Source organism: Canis lupus, chromosome 26 (assembly GCF_003254725.2).
Source record: "Canis lupus dingo isolate Sandy chromosome 26, ASM325472v2, whole genome shotgun sequence".
In the NCBI taxonomy this organism is placed as follows: domain Eukaryota; kingdom Metazoa; phylum Chordata; class Mammalia; order Carnivora; family Canidae; genus Canis; species Canis lupus.
In genome coordinates this window covers 17,631,688-17,650,514 of record NC_064268.1, presented here as the reverse complement: position 1 = coordinate 17,650,514, position 18,827 = coordinate 17,631,688, and the positions used below count along the sequence as shown (strand labels likewise).

General features: G+C 46.7%; 1 protein-coding gene across 7 annotated transcripts in view; it reads left to right on the top strand.

Annotated features, from left to right (window-relative positions):
- FAM222A (family with sequence similarity 222 member A) overlaps nt 1-18,827 on the top strand; it is a 56,587-nt gene that overhangs the window by 23,612 nt on the left and 14,148 nt on the right. For 4 of the 7 annotated variants that reach the window (XM_025474264.3, XM_025474267.3, XM_025474266.3 and 1 more), the window contains exon 2: nt 5,990-6,117. In XM_025474264.3, coding sequence (XP_025330049.1) covers nt 6,036-6,117 — 82 coding nt within the window. In that variant the 5' untranslated portion in view covers nt 5,990-6,035. Of the gene's footprint in view, nt 1-235; nt 344-5,989; nt 6,118-18,827 lie in introns of all 7 variants that reach the window. The other 3 variants (XM_035706357.2, XM_035706358.2, XM_025474265.3) reach the window with 1 other exon arrangement.

The following is an 18,827-nucleotide window of genomic DNA, read 5'->3' as shown; positions in this document are numbered from 1 at the left end:
GAGGGGCTGTGCACCCAGACTCCCTATGGCACTACTGGGCAAGGGTCCTTTTGCTGCACTGTCCTGGCTAGTGGCAAGCAATCTCCTGTCCCTCACCGTTTAGGGAGGACTGAGCTTTCTGTGCGTCATGCTGGCCTGGCTTGTGGTACTGGGGACTGTCACAGAAAAGTGACTCAGGGCTATAAAGCCAGGATCAGACTCAGGCTCCCAATCCAGTGCTCATTCTCTTCCCTAGGCCTGGGCCTCCCATCACTTCACATTCTTCCCTGCATTTGGGGTCAGCCTGTGTGGCCAAGACAGGGGGAAGGAGAACAAGGCTTCCTGTCCAGTAAGGGGTATCCAGGTGAGTATTGTGGGCATCCCCAAGGACTAGCAGAGCACTTTATGTGAACTGCTGGGCTTTTCCAGCTCCCTATCTCATCCCAGGTCAACTTTCTAAATCCCTCAAGCACAAACTGCATCTAGAACCCCCCCTGTATGTCAACAGAGGACCTAGCCCATTGCCTTGAACACAGTACACTGGATTGTTTGAAAACCCTTCGTAATATCACCTCATGTCTAAGCTGAAAGCCCCTCCTACAACATCCATTGGGCTGTTCCCCATCAAGATTCAGTGAGGAAAACTGAGTCAGGGAAGCACTGTGACTTCCTTTAGATCACTGAGCCAGTCAGAGTCCTGGTGTGGGCAGGTGCCACCCTGAGGCATCCAGGGCTGGCTCTCCCTTGTGAAATCCTACTCCCATTGGACATTGGCCTGGTATGACCTTCCTCTCCAAGCCAGAGCTTGTCTTTGGCTTTGACTAGAGCCGGCGAGGCCAGAGTGGGTAGCTCCAGAGGTAGGGAAGGACAGGGGCTGGAAGTGGTATAGCTGTGGCCTTCAGGAGGTCACAGCCTCGGCCTTCTCTGGAGCCCAGGCATGTCCTCATACTCTGCCCTGCGCTAGGGCCAGCCCAGCCTGGCAAGGGGTAGACTGCTGACCTGCAGGATGCATGAGGGAAAGTTCTGCCCACCTGCCACTTTAGGGAAATAGCAACTGGAGGAGAAGCCAGGGAAGTTCATTTTCAGTGGGCTGGATTAGAGAAAAGGAAGTCAGTTCTTACTGGTTGTTCTCTTTGACAGGACATTCTTACTGATTTTTGTACAGCACACATGGCACAGGGCTGGCCTTCAAGAGATGTTCAGGGACTGTTTGCTGCCTGAACGAATGAACGAATGAATGAATGAATGAGTAAGTGAATGGATAGTAAATGACAGCCACCTCAGAACGGTTCTCTCAGAGGCAGGGTCTGCGATTTATTTCTCTCAGTATTGTTCTGCCCAATGCAGGCCTCACACGCTGTCCTCCGTGAATGTTTATGGGATGAGTAAGTGGCCTCCTGGGAGCCCCAACTCCTCCTTCCCCTCCTTACCTCCCTCCCTGTGATCCCAGCCCCTGCTGGAGTAGAATCAAAGTGGATTTGGGCACTGGGGAGAAGTAGGCCTTTGCTTCCGTTCCTTCCTGCCCAGCTGCCCAGGAGCTGGGGGCTGAGGGCCCCCACCACCACCATGATGGGGCCAGGGGCAGAAGCCACACGTGTGTGAGGCTGAGGGTGCAGTCTCTGGTCGGGGTGACACCTAAAAGCTGTGTGACCTTGTGCAGATGACTTCCCCTCTCTGTGACCATTTCTTAATCTGTGAAATGGGACTAAAAACAGAACCCACCACAGAGGCTGCTAGGAAGCTGCGGTGAGGTGTAACGGACAGGATGCACGTGGGACCTGGCACAGAAGCAACATTCGATAAATGGGTAGCGCTATTATTAGTACTAATGTGTGTGTAGTTATTTGTGAGCTCCTCCCTCCCCCAGCGGCTGGGGGCTTCCCAAGGCCCCCTGCAGCCAGACAGGCAGGGAGAGATGACAAAAGGCAGGCAGGCCAAAGGCCCCAATTCCCCCCGTTCTTTTAATAAAAATAAAGACAGCCTTTAGACATTCTTCTGCTCTGCATTGTTCTGCCAAGGCAAGCAGCACAGACTCAATTCCTCCTCGGACTTGGAAAGTTCCTTCCTTTCTTTCCCCTCCCCTGTCACATTTCCTTTATCTAAATCCTCAGCCATGAAAGGGCATATCGACAGCTGGGGGCGTTATCTGGTGGAGGGGACCTTTTCCTAGGGGTGCCTGGGAGATAAGACGTCTTATCAGCCCCCACGTCAGGAATGATGCCAAAGCATTCTAATCATTGAGGCTTGCGACAGTTTCTCCCTCCCTCCCCCCCACCCCCCCTTTTTTTTTATTAAAGTCACAAAAGACCTTGGGCTTATAAACAGCCTGATTTGCAGATAGGGTTTCAAAATGAGCAGTGTTCCCAGGATGGTCCCTGGCTGGGGGAGTCACGAGTCAGGGTGGGGCCACAGAGGAGCTGGCTTTCTGCGGATGGGATGATGCCAAGCAGAGTGGGGGCAGGGCGGGGTCATGAGAGGAACATAAATGTGTTAGCTGCCTAACCCATTGCTGTCCCCAGCTTGCTGTGTGACCTTGTGCAGGATGCTTGGCTTCTCTGGGCCTCAGTCATTTCATCTGACAATAACTGATTCATTGATTCAGCCAGTCATTCAACACTTATTTATTAAATGATTACTCTTTGCCAGGCACTGGGAGAAGGAGACAAATAAGACATGGTCCTTGCCCCTGAGATACTCACAGTCCATTGGAGAGAGACAGACATGAATATTGGCAATTACAACTTGGTGTGATTAGGACTGTTGGGGGCGGGGGGGTGTGCCCAGAAGAAGGACAATTGAGCCAGAGTTTGAGTTAAATGTATTGAGGTGGGAGTGCTGTGGGCAGAAGGACCAGCACAGGCAAAGTTTTGGGGACGCAAGAGCAGCCAGCTGGAGGGAGGGCTAGGAGAGCTGGCGAGGATAGGCAAAGAAGGTTAGGCTCTATCTTGAGGTCAGAGAGACATTTAAGGGCAAGGAGAGAGGGATCTTTGCCCTGTTGTAGATGGTCGGGATGATGCGGGGACTGGTGGTAACCCACTCATCATCATGCTCAGCTGGCTCCTGTTCCCTCCCATGCTAACCCCCCAACCTGCCCCAACAGCGGGGTACAGGGTTCCTGGGAAAATGAGGAATGAATTGGGATTAGAGGCACAGAGAGGAAAAACCCCTCCCTCTTTTTTTTTTTTTTTTTTTTTAAGATTTTATTTATTCATAAGAGAGGCAGACACACAGGCAGAAGGAGAAGCAGGCTCCATACAGGGAACCCGATGTGAGACTCGATCCCTGGTCCCCAGGATCACGCCCTGGGCCGAAGGCAGGTGCTAAACCGCTGAGCCACCCAAGGATCCCCAACCCCTCCCTTTCAAGTGAAGATGGTCTCTCCAGCTTTGGGGACCTGCCTGCCGGTCCTTCAGAATCAAGGGATGAAATGATCCAGGCAGTTGCACTGAGCGGAGGCCTTAACATGGATCTTGTCCCCTCTAGCGGATCCTCTGTCACTCCCTGAACTGTTAGCCTCTCAGCTCCCAGAACTGCTTAGACATCCACCATCTGAGCACTCTGAAAACCAGAGCCCCACAGAAAAGGCAGCGATGGACTCCAGAGAGGCCCTAGATGAGGCAGCCTGTCCCATTCAGCTGCAAAGCATGCTGGAATGTGTGGCCTGTGGGGAGTTGTGGAGGACCACCTGGACAGGGACTGGGCTTCTTGGGCCCCTGGCACCTGTGAAAGGCAAGAGGTGGAAAGGACCCTCAGGGGCAGCAGGAGGATGGGGGGGATGATGGGCATGGTCAGGACGCTGGTGGATAATGACCTGGGAGGGATCAGGAAGCGTGTCTTACAAGAGAGGGGCAGTAGCTCCCCTGGGGACACGCAGTGGTTCCTAGGGTAGGAATATGTGGGTTCCAGGTTTCCAGACCAGCCCGGTGGGCTACCTGCTGGTAAGGGGACAGGCTCATCTAGCCACTGCTTCCTGGGTGGCCCTGGGCTGAGTGCTGCCTCTCTCTGACTTGGGTTTCCCCATCGGCGGATGGCAAGGACTTTCACCTGCAGCTGGCCGGCCTTCTCTGGCTCTCTCCTCTGTACCCTCTGTCAGAGCAGGGAGAAGGGGACTCTGGGCTGCAGCCTCTTCCCTTCCAGGTGCGCACGTGGTTCTGCATGACAGTGGACAGCCTGCGTGTACATGAGAGGGCACCAAGGGGTGTGGAGGGCCCAGCACTGTGGGTGGGGGGGTTGGTGGTGTGTGTGGGGGGTCAGCACTGTGCCCATCTCGGGAGACGTGTGTGTGTGTGTACAGGCGTCATGCCCATGTGTCTCCGGGTGTCCGAGTGGGGTAGGGTGTGTGTGTGGGTGTGTCCTAAAGGGCCCAGGTCCCCTGTCCCCAATGAGCAGTGCCTCCTTCCCGCTGTCGAGGGCTTTCATCCCTGCAATAAACCCCACTTCATTCCCTTTTTAAACTGTATAATTTCTGCCTGATTGTAATGGCATATTTTAAAATTACCAGAAATCAAAGCCGGGAAGTGGATACTGCAGCTCTGTGTCGTGGCTTCGTTAAGACTGGCGATTGGCGGGAGGGGTAGATGGGGGGGGGGGGGGCGGATGAGAACCACCTCCCCTCCCCCATCCACCCCCTACTTTCTTTTTTTTTTTTTCCTCCCTGAGACAGTAATAGGAGAAAATTGGTTTTGAAACTGAATAAAAGTCCCTTTCAGAGTAAATCATTTCTTTCAGGGTACCTTTGCTGAAAGTAAAATAGAGCATAATGAAAGGTGGTTACGTGATTGTCTTTCATTTACCGAGAGGCCAGGACAGACAGGAGGCTGCAACCGTCTCGGGGAAATTCAAGATTGGAATAATTGCGCCGTAACAAGGAGCTTGTTGTGAAATTAGTATCTTAAGAAAGTAGTGAAAAAAGGCTTTTCCTCATGAATACTTCATTATTAGAAGAAAGCAGCAGAATTTAAGGGCTCCAGACACCTGTTTAGTATTAAATAGCTCCCCTTTCTTCCCCCTTAAACACACCCCCACCCCTCGTCTTTCTTCTTTTTTTTTAAGAACTGGCAGGAGGACTGAGTTGGCCCAGCTTGGCAGCTCAGGTCCTGGGGAGGGGAGGGAAGGGGTGTGATTGAGTGGGGTGGGGTGGGGTCAGGGGGTCAGGTCAGAATGCTCTGGGGCCAGGGCCTGGCTGGGTGGATGTCAGGGGTGACAGGCCGCTGGCTCCAGCTCCTTACTGGGAAGAGAGGAAGGGAGGGCCCCACAGAGAAATTCCTGCTCTCTCTTCATGGCCTCCAGGGCAGGCTCTGCCTGGCCTGGGCTCACCCTGCTCCTCAGGTGCTCTGTGTTCTGGGAGCCCCGGGGCCCTCAGGACCTGGGCTCAGTCTCAGCACCTGTCAGGGTTGGAGGCCTCTCGTTCTCACAGGAACACCGTCTTGGATGTCTCCCTATAGGGCATGCTGTGAGAATGCCCCAGAACAACACTGGCACACTCATGTATCCCCTGGCAGTTCCTGGGTGCCCCTCCACCTCTCACCACCCCGTGTAGCTTCCAAAGGTGACCTGGTGGGGTCTCTGCCTTCTAGGAGCTCAAAGCTGAAGAGCAGAGAGAAACCCAGTCACAGGGGGTGACAGGAGAGCCATAGGCTGCCACTGGCTGGAAGGGCAACCTGCTGAGGGGGTGAGGTTCTAACTAGGCCTGGGGGCATCCAGGAAGCACCCTGGAGGAGGTGACCCACACAACGGGCAGGGCCAGGATATGTGTGACCGACCAGTTCTGGCCCCATCACGGTGGAAATCCACCACTCAGGAGATCTGGATTCTTTGCCTTTCCTTCCTTTGATGCCTCCAGCTGTGCCCTCATCTGTTGGGTGAGAAAGGAGGAGTGTCTGCTCTGAAAGTCTTCAATGTTCTGCTGGGTAGCGGGGTGGCTGCTGGAAGCATCTCCCAGCGGGGGGGGGCAGTGGGAGGCGGGCATGGAGCGGCATGAGTGACAAGCACCTCATCTCCCTCCTCACAGAGACCCTGCTGCACAGTGTGCCCCACCACGGGCTCCCAGCTCAGCCATGCTGGCCTGTCTCCAGAGGACCCAGAACCCACCGGTCCAACACCTGGCCTGCCCGAGCAAAAGCCTGGAGCTGCGCAAGTGTGAGTGCATGCCCTCTCCCTGTCCGTGCCTCCCCAGCCCCCGCCCCTGTTGGCTTTCCTCTGCCCACTGAGTGCACAGGGGCTTGCTCTCTGTTCCTTGCTCTCTGTCCACAGGAGCTTTTCCCACTTCAGGCCTCTGTGGGGCAGATCCCAGCAGGTAATGCCATCTGAACCCCAGCTCGTCCGCCCACCTCAGCTCTGCCCAGAGCTGTGTTCTAGGCCTTTGCCTGTCCTGCACCACTACTCCACAACAGCACCCACCCCTTTTAGCAGACTCCTACTGGGTGTGACCCCCAACCCCAGCCCCCTGTCTGGGACCCCACAATGTACCAGGTCTGTCTCACCCACCATGATTTTCTTGCATTGTTAGCCGAGAGGAGGACAATGTGGGAGCAAATAGTCCTCAGTGGGATCCCAGCTTGGGGCCCAGTTTGCTGTATGATCTTGGGCTTGTCCTTCCCTTCTCTGGGCCTTGCTCTTTCAGTGTGTCTAATTAGGGAGCTGGACTTGGTAATCTCCAAGAGTTTTTCTTTCTTGACCATCTAGGACAGGAATACTAAACCATCTAATCTGATTATTTTTAGACACCATAGGTTTTTTAAAAAATTGGAAGTATTTGGAAACATTTGAAAACAGTGAAATTTGCATCATAATCTGGATTTCTGACGTCTCTCGGGGGAAAAAAAAATCAGGGTGCCTCGGTGGCTTAGTTGGTTAAGCATCCAACTCTAGATTTCAGCTCAGGTCATGATCTTAGCATTGTGAGATGGAGCCCTATGTCCAGCTCCACACTGAGCATGGAGTCTGCATAAGATTCTCTTGCTTAAAAAAAAAAAAGATTCTCTCTCTCTCTCCTCCTCCCCCCTCAGCTGCCTATTGGCTCTGTCCTGGAGCACAGGATTGGTTGCCATTCATCATTGGACTTGCACTGTTGCTCACTCTTTTTCTTTTCTTTTTTTTTTTTTTTAAGATTTATTTATTCATTCATGATAGACAGAGAGAGAGAGAGAGAGAGGCAGAGACACAAGCAGAGGGAGAAGCAGGCTCCATGCAGGGAGCCCGATGCGGGACTCAATTCCGGGACTCCAGGATCACGCCCTGGGCCAAAGGCAGGCGCCAAACCGCTGAGCCACCCAGGGATCCCATCTTTTTCCTTTCTTAATACATGTTTATCTTTAGACAAGATAGGACATTCATGTGGTCCACTGTACAAAAGGAATGGACGGCTATACAAAGGTCTCCACCTCAATCCTATTGCACAGCTGCCCACTCCCCTTCTCAGAGGCAGCCAGTGTTGTCCTGTGTGTCCTTCCAGATGGTTCTCTGCATGACCCAGCCCACCTGGGGCATCCCTTTTTAAATTAGCCATACGTCCCATAGGTCGGCCTCTAAAGAGCTTCTTCCTTCTTTTGCCACTTAGTTTTCCACAGCAAGGGTGTTATTTGACCTGTTGCCTTTATAAGTAGTGCGATGATACACAACCATGTACATGTCACAAAAGTGTGAATTAACCTACAGGATAAATTTCTAGAAGCAGAAATACTGGGTCAAAGGTCTGTACCTTTGTAATTTTGATAGATGTGGTCTGAGTGACATCTTCAGATGACTCTGAGACAGCCTGTTTGCCCACATGCTCACCATCACAGCATGGTAGCAGATTTCTAGGCTTGGTCACCTTGTCAGTGAAAGCAGGATCACAGTGTAGTTTTAAATTAAGTTTAACATGAATGAGGATGAATAGCTTTTCATCTTGGAGTCTTTTATCTTTGAACTTATTCATCTCCTTGGTCCATTTTTTTCAATTGGGTGGTTTTTATCCTTATTGAATTACAGGAGCTGTTTGTATATGATGGAATTAGACCTCTGTCTGTCATCTGAATTGCATATGGTTTCCCCAGTTTATCATTTGTCTTTGTGCCATGGAGAAATTTTCTTTGTGAAGTGAAATCTATATTTCCTAAAAGGAAATTTTGTGTCATACTTAGAAAGTCCTTCCTCATGCTGAGATTATTAAGTTCATTATTTAGTTTTTTTATGGCTTAATTTTTATTGTTTTTAAAGATTTTTATTTATTCATTCATGAGAGACACACAGAGAGAGACAGGCAGAGACACAGGCAGAGGGAGCAGCAGGCTCCGTGCAGGGAGCCCAACACGGGACTCAATCCCGGGTCTCCAGGATCAGGCCCTGGGCTGAAGGCGGCGCTAAACCACTGACCCACCAGGGCTGCCCTATGGCTTAATTTTTAAAATACATGGTATAAAGTGTGAGGTATGGATCCAATCATATTTAAGTCATTAGGGCAATGCTGTTTTAATTGTTAGTTATAATACATTAAATATATTAACTATATTGAAATAGAATTCACATACCATAAAACCCACCCATGTGAAGTGTACAATTAATGGTGTTTAGTATATTTACAGAATTTTGCAACCATCACCACAGTCAATTTTATAACGTTTTTATCGCCTCAGGAAGAAACCCCTTACTGATCAGCAGTCAATCCCTGACCCCCTACTCTCCCTTCTTTATAGATTCCTATTTTGGACTTTAAAGGAAAGAAACCCGACAGTATGTGGCCTTTTGCGACTGGCTTTAAAAAAAAAAAAAAAAGATTTATTTATTTGACAGAACACACACACACTAGAGCACAAGTAGGGGGAGGAGCAGAGGGGGAAGGAGAAGCAGGCTCCCTGCTGAGCAGGAGCCCAAAGTAATGGGGGGGCTCTAGCCCAGGACCCTGGGATCATGACCTAAACTGAAAGTAGCCTCTTAACCAACTGAGCCACCCAGGCACCCCTTGTGACTGACTTCTTTGACTTACCGCGTTTTCAAGGTTTATTCGTATCGTAGCACACACATAACACCTTTTAATATTTGGTGGTGCTTTCTTGTTCCTGGTTGTGTCCCCACCCTTCCCCTACAACTTCCCTGGCTATTAAAATTTTCTGTATCAACTATAGAATCAACGCATCTGAATAAGAGCAAAAATCCTGTTTTTTTCCTGGGGTTGCATGAAATTTGTAATTCAGGAAGAAATTTTTTTATGTTGATGGCCTCCAGGACCATGAGAAACCCTTGGCTTGTTCAGATATTTTTGTGTCCCTGGGAATGTTTTAATATTCACTTCATCTAGATCTTGCACATTTTAAGTTTAATTCTAGATAGTTACCCTTTTTTTGGCTCGTCTTTTCTTTCTGAAATGGCGGTTATTTCTATAAAAGCTATTAACTCCTGCCCCGTCTGAATTCTTTTATTGTTTGTAATGGTTTTTCCATTTGGTCTCTTAGATTTTCCAGTTACTCTATCACATGCAAATCGTAATCTTACCTCCTACTTTGGAAGTTTTATACCTTAATTTCTTTGTCTTATTTCATAGTATAATGGACACTCTTGCTTCATTCCTGACTTTAATGAGAAGCTTTTGGAATGTCCCCATCATGCAAAATGCTGGTTTCAGGGGCAGATGTTTTATCAGGTTAAATAAGTGTCCATGTATTCCTGTTTTAATTATTTATTTATTTATTTATTTATTTATTTATTTATTTATTTATTTATTTATGATAGTCACAGAGAGAGAGAGAGAGGCAGAGACACAGGCAGAGGGAGAAGCAGGCTCCATGCACTGGGAGCCCGATGTGGGATTCGATCCCGGGTCTCCAGGATCGCGCCCTGGGCCAAAGGCAGGCGCCAAACCGCTGCGCCACCCAGGGATCCCCATGTATTCCGGTTTTATTAAGAATTTTAAAAAATCAAGAAGTTGAGGTTTACCAAATGCCTTTTCAGTATATATGAAGACGATCTTATTTTTTTCCTTTGATCTTTTAATAGGAATGTTGATAGAGGTCCCTTAACATTGAACTATCTTTGCATTCCTTGTTGAGTCTCACTTGGTCATGGTGCATATTTCAATATATTGCTGGATTGAGGCTTCTGGGTGCCTCAGTTGGTTAAGCGTGTGTGCCTTTGGCTCAGGTGATGATCCTAGGGCCTTGGGATCAAGTCCTGCATCAGGCTCACCGCTCAGCAGGGAGTCTGCTTCTCCCTCTCTGCCTTTCCCCCTCCACTCGTGCTCTCGCTCACTTTCTCTCTTTCTCATATATAAAAATTTTATTTATATATGTGTATATATGTACATACATATATATGTACATATATACATATATTTTAAATTCTATCTACTGCTGGATTGGCTTGGTTACTTAAGAGTTTGCTGCAATTTCATCTGTGAGATTAGTCTTCAGTCTTTTGGAACAATTTTTGTTGGGTTTCATGATCAGTGTTGTTTGCCTCATAAAGAAAATGGAGGCTTCCCTCCTTTCTCTATACTCTGTGACAGTTTAAGTAGAAATGGATTATCTGATCCTCCATGAAACAGTCTGGGCCAGTGCCTTTCTTTAGGGTGGGGGAGTACTTCTTTGATTCTTCTGTAATAATTGATCTGTTATAATTGTTCTATTGCCCCTTGAATGAGTTTGGTAAATTATATCTAGAAAAGTATTTATTTTATCCAGTTGTAAAATTTACTTGCATGAGGTTGAACAAATTAATTTACAGTTCTTTTAAAGAATTTCATCTTTATATTTCTAGTATATTTTGTGCTTCTTTCCCCCACCCCACCCTGTTTTTCTTGATTGGGTAAGTTAGTTAAGAGGTTACCAACCTCCCATTCCCCCAAGATACATCTTTGGGATTTATTTATTAGTAATTACCCTTTTCTACCTTATAATTCATTAATTTATGCTTTTTTTTAAAGGTGACCCTCTTTTTTTTTAAGATTTTATTTATTTATTCATGAAAGACACAGAGAGAGAGAGAGAGAGAGAGAGAGAGAGAGAGGGGCAGAGACACAGGCAGAGGGAGAAGCAGGCTCCATGCAGGGAGCCTGATGTGGGACTCGATCCTGGGTCTCCAGGCTTACGCCCTGGGCTGAAGACGGTGCTAAACCGCTGAGCCACCCGGGCTGCCCGATTTATGCTTTTATTTTTATTAAAATATTCTTTGTATTCATTTCTTTAAAAATCTGAGTTAGGGGCTTAACCCTATACTGATTAACAAGGGAAAAAAGGAAATATTAAGACTATGAATTCTCTGAGCACTACTTTAGCTGTATCCTATAGGTCCTAATAGAAGATATTTTTATTATTTTTTAAATCTCTTGGAATGTGGTTTTGATTTCTTCTTTGACCTAAGGCTCATTTGAGTTCCATCTATTCACTCAGGTAGTAGGTGCTTCTGCAATTAATTATTTCTAGTTATAATGCATTATGATCAGAGAATTGTTGTGCATGATTGCTACTCTTTTGGACTTGAATTTTCCTTTGTGATGTAATCAGTTTTTGTGAGTTTTCAGACTTTTCAGATGAGACCTGAAAAGAAATGTGGCTGTTTGGGGGATTCAGAGTTTGGTGTATACGAATTATGTCTCCCCCATTAATTATGTTAGTTATGTCTTCCTTATCCTTGCTTACCTGTCATGGATGGAGAAATGAATTAGACACCTACTACTCACATGTTCCAGGCTCTTTCTTCTTGCAGCGCCTAGAGCTGTGGCCTTATGCACGGTGATGCAATGTCATTTAACACAGAGATATTAATATCTTAAATCTTTGTAGTGAATTGCACTTTCTTTGCCATATTTAATACTTTTGAACCTGGGTTCAGTTTTATCTAAGATGGTAGGTAATCTCTGCTTTTTTAATTCACATTTTCCTTGAAACTTTACCAGTCCTTTCATTTCAGCCTTTCTGAATTACTTAGATGTGATTCATATACAGTAGAGTTGAATTAAGCTTTGTGAAACAATCTGAATGACTTTTAAACAATTTTTTCTTTTTACATTTATTGATATGACAGGTGTCTGATCTATTTTGTGCTTTATTTTAATGCCTTGAAAAGTCTATCTTGGGATGCCTGGGTGGCTCCGTTGGCTAAGCGTCTGCCTTTGGCTCAGGTCATGATCCCAGGGTCCTGAGATGAAGCCCTGCATTGGGCTCCCTGCTTAGTGGGGAGTCTGCTTCTCTTGCTCACTCTCTGTCAAATAATTAAAATCTTAAAAAAATAAATAAAAAGGTCTGTGTGATCTGTGCTTGTGTACCTTTAATCATAAAGGAGGTCTTTTTTTTTTAAGATTTTATTTATTTATTCATGAGAGAGAGAGAGAGAGAGGCAGAGACACAGGCAGAGGGAGAAGCAGGCTCCATGCAGGAAGCCTGACGTGGGACTTGATTCAGGGTCTCCAGGATCAGGCCCTGGACTGAAGGCAGATGCTAAACCTCTGAGCCACCCAGGGATCCCAAGGAGGTCGTTTTTGTTCTAGTGTGACTTTAAAGAATACCTGATCTCTATTTCTTTGGAACAGTATCTATTACTGTCCCTAGAATGAACAAAATGATGAAATCAATGTATTTCCTTTTTCTCTCTACATTTTCTTAGAATTATCTCCTTCCTATTAAGCCTCGATTACTTTTTTTTTTCTTAAGGTTTTATTTATTTATTCATGAGAGACACAGAGAGAGGCAGAGACACAGGCAGAGAGAAGAGAAGCAGGCTTCTAGGCAGGAGCCCGATGCAGGACTCGATCCCGGAATTCCAAAGGCAAAGGCAGATGCTCAACCACTGAGCCACCCAGGCATCCCTAAGCCTCCATTACTTGACATCAGTTTTAAGATTTATTTATTAGAGAGAGAGAGAGAGAGAGAGCACAAATGGGAGGGGCAGAGGGGGAGAGAAAGAATCTCAAGCAGATGCTACACTGAGCACTGAGCCTGATGATGGACATGGACCTTAATGTGGAGCTTGATCTCATAGACCCTGAGATGAAAACCTGAGCTGAAACTAAGAGAACACTTAACTGCCTGTGCCACGCAGGTGTCCCTACCTGACATCAGTTTTAAATGATATCTTTTGGGGCATCTGGCTGGCTCAGTCAGTAGAGCATGCTACTCGTGAACTCAGAGTTGTGAGTTCAAGCCCCACGTTGGGTGTAGAGATTACAAAAAAAAATTTTTTTTAATTCTCTTTTTTAAAAAGATTATTAAAAAATAGGGATCCCTGGGTGGCGCAGCGGTTTGGCGCCTGCCTTTGGCCCAGGGCGCGATCCTGGAGACCCGGGATCAAGTCCCACGTCGGGCTCCCGGTGCATGGAGCCTGCTTCTCCCTCTGCCTGTGTCTCTGCCTCTCTCTCTCTCTGTGACTATCATAAATAAATAAAAATTTAAAAAAAAAAAAAAAAAAAAAAAAGATTATTAAAAAATAATAACAGGGCAGCCCCAGTGGCTCAGCGGTTTAGTGCTGCCTTCAGCCTAGAGCATGATCCTGGAGACCTGGGATCAAGTCCCATGTCAGGCTCCCTGCATGGAGCCTGTTTCTCCCTCTGCCTGTGTCTCTGCCTCTCTCTCTCTCTCTCTCTGTGTCTCTCATGAATGAATAAATAAATAAAATTAAAAAAAATAACAATAAACTTTAAAAATATATCTTTTGATCACAACTATTAAATACGAGGATATCTGTGTACTTCTACTGCCATCCTTCTCTTTCCCCTTCCCTCTTCTGTTATTAGTGATACCCTTACTCTGTTCCCAGGACTTGTAATGCTGGTTACATGATCACAGTAATTTCTCTGTCTCCTAGAGAAATAGGGTCAGTGCTCACCACCAGTTCTTGTGCCTTCTTTTCCCATGATCCAAAGTTGGTCCACTGGCATATGGCTTAAGGCCTCAAGTGAACAGCACTCCAGGAGTTCCCACAAGTTCAGAAAGTCACTTTGTTTCCTTGAGAATCTTTGCAGACCATGTTCTGTTCTCTAATGTTGACTGTTGCCATGGAGAAGTTAAAGCCTGATTTTTCCTTCTTTATATTTCACTTTGACCTTTCCATGTCTCTCATGTTATTACTTTACTAGCATGTGTCCTGGGGTTGGCCATTCAGAGTCTCTTTTCCCTGGAACACAGTACCATGCCCTTTTGACAGGCAGATCCAAGGCTTGTATTATTTTAATTTCCTTCTTTGGGGACTCTAGTTTAAGTACAGATTGGCTGTCTTTTGCCTGTCTTCCCTGTGTACCCCTTTCACTTTGCTCTTTTTTTGCACCTTTTGTTTTTCTTGTACATTCTATTTTCCCCTTTTGCTTTTATGAGTTTTTTCCTTCTACTCTTGTATATCTGCTTTGTGGTGTTTTTTTTTTTTTATATAGAAACAATTGTAAAGTTTTTTTCTTTCACAATGAAATTATCTGGCTATAATTTTCATCTCATCTGTGGCTACATTTTTCTGATGGGAAGTGGATTGTAGTTTGGTTTTTTGTTTTTGCTTTTCCAGCCATTACTTAGAATTTGCCTTCTTTCTCATTTTCCTTTCAATTAAGTACCATGCTAGTTCAATTTTATTACTCACCTCTGGAGGAGATGAGTTTTTCTCAGCCCAGCTGTTTCCCTCCAGTTGCCTCAGAGACAAACTGGTTCCTACAAGTATGGCTTATTTGGGGGATTTCTTATTTAGCCCTACCTTCTTTGCTTTTCAGAACCAAGTGGGCATAGGGAAGGTCTATAACCAGCTGATACATCCCTGGTTTTACTGTAGCAAAGGGGGTTTAGATTTTGTTTAAATTTATACAAATCTAAAAGGGATATCTATAACACTTAGGAAGTGTATGCAGCTGGCTCTTTCTGAAATGTACAGCTAGGCACCCTCTTTATGCTTCCTCCCTCAGCTCCATTTGATCTCTGTTGCTTTGGACACCCTGTATATGTATGGTTGTTTATGGGTTTAGCACTCTCCTAGTTTTGCCAAAAAATGGAAGAACTAGTGTTTTTGTTGCATGTTGCTTTTGGGGCATTTGTAGGAAAAGAAGGTATTATATCCACATTCCTCAAAATTGAAGTCTTCTATTGGTGTTCTTTCAGAGATAGGGGTATAGAAAAATATTTGTCTACCTTATCAAAAACAGAACAATGTCAGATGATTTGGTTGGGGGCGGGGCTTTGGTTTCAAGGAATATTATTTTTCATGCATAGTCCCCTTCATTCCTTTATATAACCTTCAGGAAGAACATGTTCTCTTTTGTTAAATTAAGTACTTCACTGAATAGATTGTCTATGGTCCCCAATTCAGAAAGCATGAGAATTTAAAATGAAAAATAACTCTCCTTCCCAGAGGAAATCAGTGTTAGCAGTTTCTTAAATACCCTCCTGAAAAAAACACACATGCAGGAGGAACAATAAATACCTTTTGTGGGATGGCTGGATGGCTCAGTGGTTGAGCATGTCTGCCTTTGGCCTGGGTCATGATCCTGGGGTCCTGGGATCGAGTCCCATATTGGGCTCCCTGCAGGCAGTCTGCTTCTCCCTCTGCTGTGTCTCTCTCTGTGCCTCTCATGAATGAATGAATGAATGAATGAATGAATAAATAAATAAATAAAATTTTTTAAAAATAAATACCTTTTGTATAAACATTCACACACACACCCTTCAGTTCCTTGCCTTTTTTAATTACCAATATATCCATCTCACCCTCATTCTTTTTAACAGTTGCATTGTATTCCATTACATGGATAAAGAATAACGTTTTAAACCATCCTTCTGTTGATAGACATTTGTTTCTAGTCTCTTCCTATTCCGAACAGTGCTGTAATAAATCTTTGTACATGTATGTATATTTGTGCAAAAAACATTATTCCATGGACTTACTGGCTCAAAGGATCTGTGTGTTTTAACCTTTAATTGCTCCTATGCTGCTGGTTGGAGGCAGAGGCTGGGCATGATGACCGACCTGGACTAGTCCTTCCTTTCTGCTCCTAGGCTTGATCTAGACAGTGTGGGGGACCACCAAGGACGTCCTGCATCTCCAGCTCACTCAGGCCCTTTGACATCTTTGCACTTATTGGAAAAGATAGTGACTCTGCCTGTAATTGAAGAGCACAGGAAAGAGGGAGGCAGGAAGGGAGATAAGCAAATTGAATTGGGTGCCCTGCTGCTGGCCCAGGCCTGGACATTGGCAGAGAAGGCTCCTGCCCTTTCCTCCTGGGCATGACTCTGGGGCAGTCCCGCCCTCTTGTGCCTGTGGCCTTCAGGCATAACTGAGACAGGAAAGGCTCTCCCTGAGCTTTGCCACCAGACCATAGGCTGCACTGCATTTCTTACCACAGGAGAGAGGTCTCAATTGGGCCATGTGTATCATGATTTGGACAAGTTGGGCAGCTTCTTAGGGCCAGTGTTCTCCCTTCTATAAAGCAAGGGATAGGGTCAGGTGGACCAAAGAAGCCATCCAGCTCTGACCACCTATGACAGTAATGTCAAAAGCCTGGTCGAGGAAAGACGTGGCTTAGTCTGAGATCCCCTCCCTCCATTCCTATAAAGTGGGATCAGAGCAGCCTGATGACACAGGGCTATACAAGGCATAGCAGCCCCATGTGCCCAGAACATGTCCAGCAAACCAGAAAAGGCTACAATTTACCTCTCTGGGATCTGAGGTCAGGCAGATAGAGGCGCCAGGAGTATGAGTGGTCCTATGTCCAGAAGCCTGGGCAGCTGACTGTTGTAGCCTATTCCTGGTGGCTAGAGAAAGTGACTTGGAGAGAAAAACGATTTAAAAAGGTGTGTGTGCGTGTATGGGGGGAGTCCATTTCCCCTCCCCTACCTCAGGCCTAAGATCTTGGACTACTCCCAGCTGACCAGAGTCCCAGGGTCCCAAACAGGACCTGCCCACACCTGGGACAGAAGCCTGTTTTTCTCAGCTGCTCAGGACCTTCCCTCCTAATAAATATTTGACTTTCTCATCATGGTGTTGATATATAAACTCTGAGTCCATGCTGCTCTAAGTGTAGACTATGCAGAGAGCCCCAGAGAGGCACCAAGGGGACTTGGGGAGAGGCATTTGGGGATCTGCCATCCAGGAAGGGAAGAGCTGAGGCAGCCACCCCAGGAGACTGCGTGTGAGCTGCCACCCTTGCTCTGCCAGGCCTTGGGTAAGTGGCACAGCCTCTCTCTGCCTCAGACTGCTCTTCTGTAGCTGAGAGTAGCATGCCCACCCTCCCTTCCTGCCCATGAGCCTCCAGGGCACAGGCTTTGAGATGGAGATGGTCTGGGGGTCAAATCTGGCTGTGCCCTAAATGGGGCGTGCACGTGCATGTGTGTGGTCTTGCACACGTGAGTGACTGGCCCTCCCTCTCTGGGCCTGTTAACTCCACTGTGATGTGAGAATAAGTACAAGAGAGAACCCCCCAAGGCCTGGGAGCAGACTCACACACTTTATCTGCCCCACGTCCCACTGAGGGAGGGAACCCCCCCTTCCCATACTCACAAAGGGACCAAAGGTTCCCGCCCATCCTCCCATCTTCAGGGGAGGAAGGGCTTGCTAACCCGGGAGGAGCAGGGGGAGGCTCTTCTCCCCAATTCCCACCCCTCACCCACCAACCTTGACCCCAAAAGGCTGGAGCCACAGCCCCACGAGCATTCCTGCAGGTGCAGCTGCTTCCACTGACACTAATAAAATACGGAAGAAACAAAGCAATTTAAAATTCCAATAAAATTAAAAACAAACCTCTGGTAGCAGATTCAATTACATAGCTGTTGCTGAGTGCAGCCTGGGGACAGAAGGAAGGTCCAGTGCCACCCCCGCCACAGGAACAGCAGCTCAGAGATGAAGGGCTGGGAGAGAGCCAGCTGGAGTTGGCCCCCTTTTATGATTTAACAAATAAAAATCAGCTCTTAAACTAGGAAGGAAGGCAACTTCCTCTCTACAGGGCAATCCACAACAAACCAACCTGAGGGTTGCTAAAATCAGAGCAAGACAAAGATCCAAGTCACTGCTTATCCACACTGTGCAGAGGTCCTGGCCACCTCAGTGAGACAGAGAAAATACATAATGAGTTGTAAGGATTAGAAAGAAGTAAAACTAGCTGCATAGAAACTCCAGCAAAAGAATTCACCAAGCCCGCAGACATAAGGCCAACATACAAACACAGTCGTGTTCCCCTACAACGGGAGTTGGCACACATTTCCTGTAACATTCCTGATATTTTCACCCCTGTAGGCCATACAGTCTCTATGGTAACTTATTCCACTCTGCCGGGTGGTAGCGCGAAAACAGCCACAGACACTCAGAATCGGCATGGCTGTGTTCCAATAAAACTTTATTTACAAAAGCAGGCAGCAGGCCAGGCTTGGCCTGTATGTTGTGGTTTGCTGGCTCCTACTCTACACCAACTACAAAAGGCTGGCAATTGCATTTTTAAAAAAGATACTATTACCTTTTTTTTTTTTTTTTTATGGAAACAGCATTACGTGTATGGTAACACGTACCACGCTCTCCAGCCATTCAAAGCGTACTAGTGAATACTCTGTAGTGTGAATTCTCAGGGTTGTGCAGTCATCACCATTAAACTTCAGAACATTTCCTCCGCCCCAAACAGAAACCTCACACCCATTAACTATGAGTCCCCGTTTCTTCTGGCCTCCTCACCGCCTGACCACTAAACTTGCCAAGTCTCTCTCTCTCTGCATTTGCGTCTCTTGGACAGTTTGTATAAATGGAATCCTACGACGTGCAGCCCTTTGTGTCTGGCTGTTTTCACTTCCCGTGTTTTCAGGGTTCATCCACCAAGTAGCTTGTATCCATACTTCATTCCTCATCATCACTGAATAATCTCCCCTTGCATGGACTACATCATGTTTTATTTACCACATATCAGCTGACAAACGTTTGGGCTG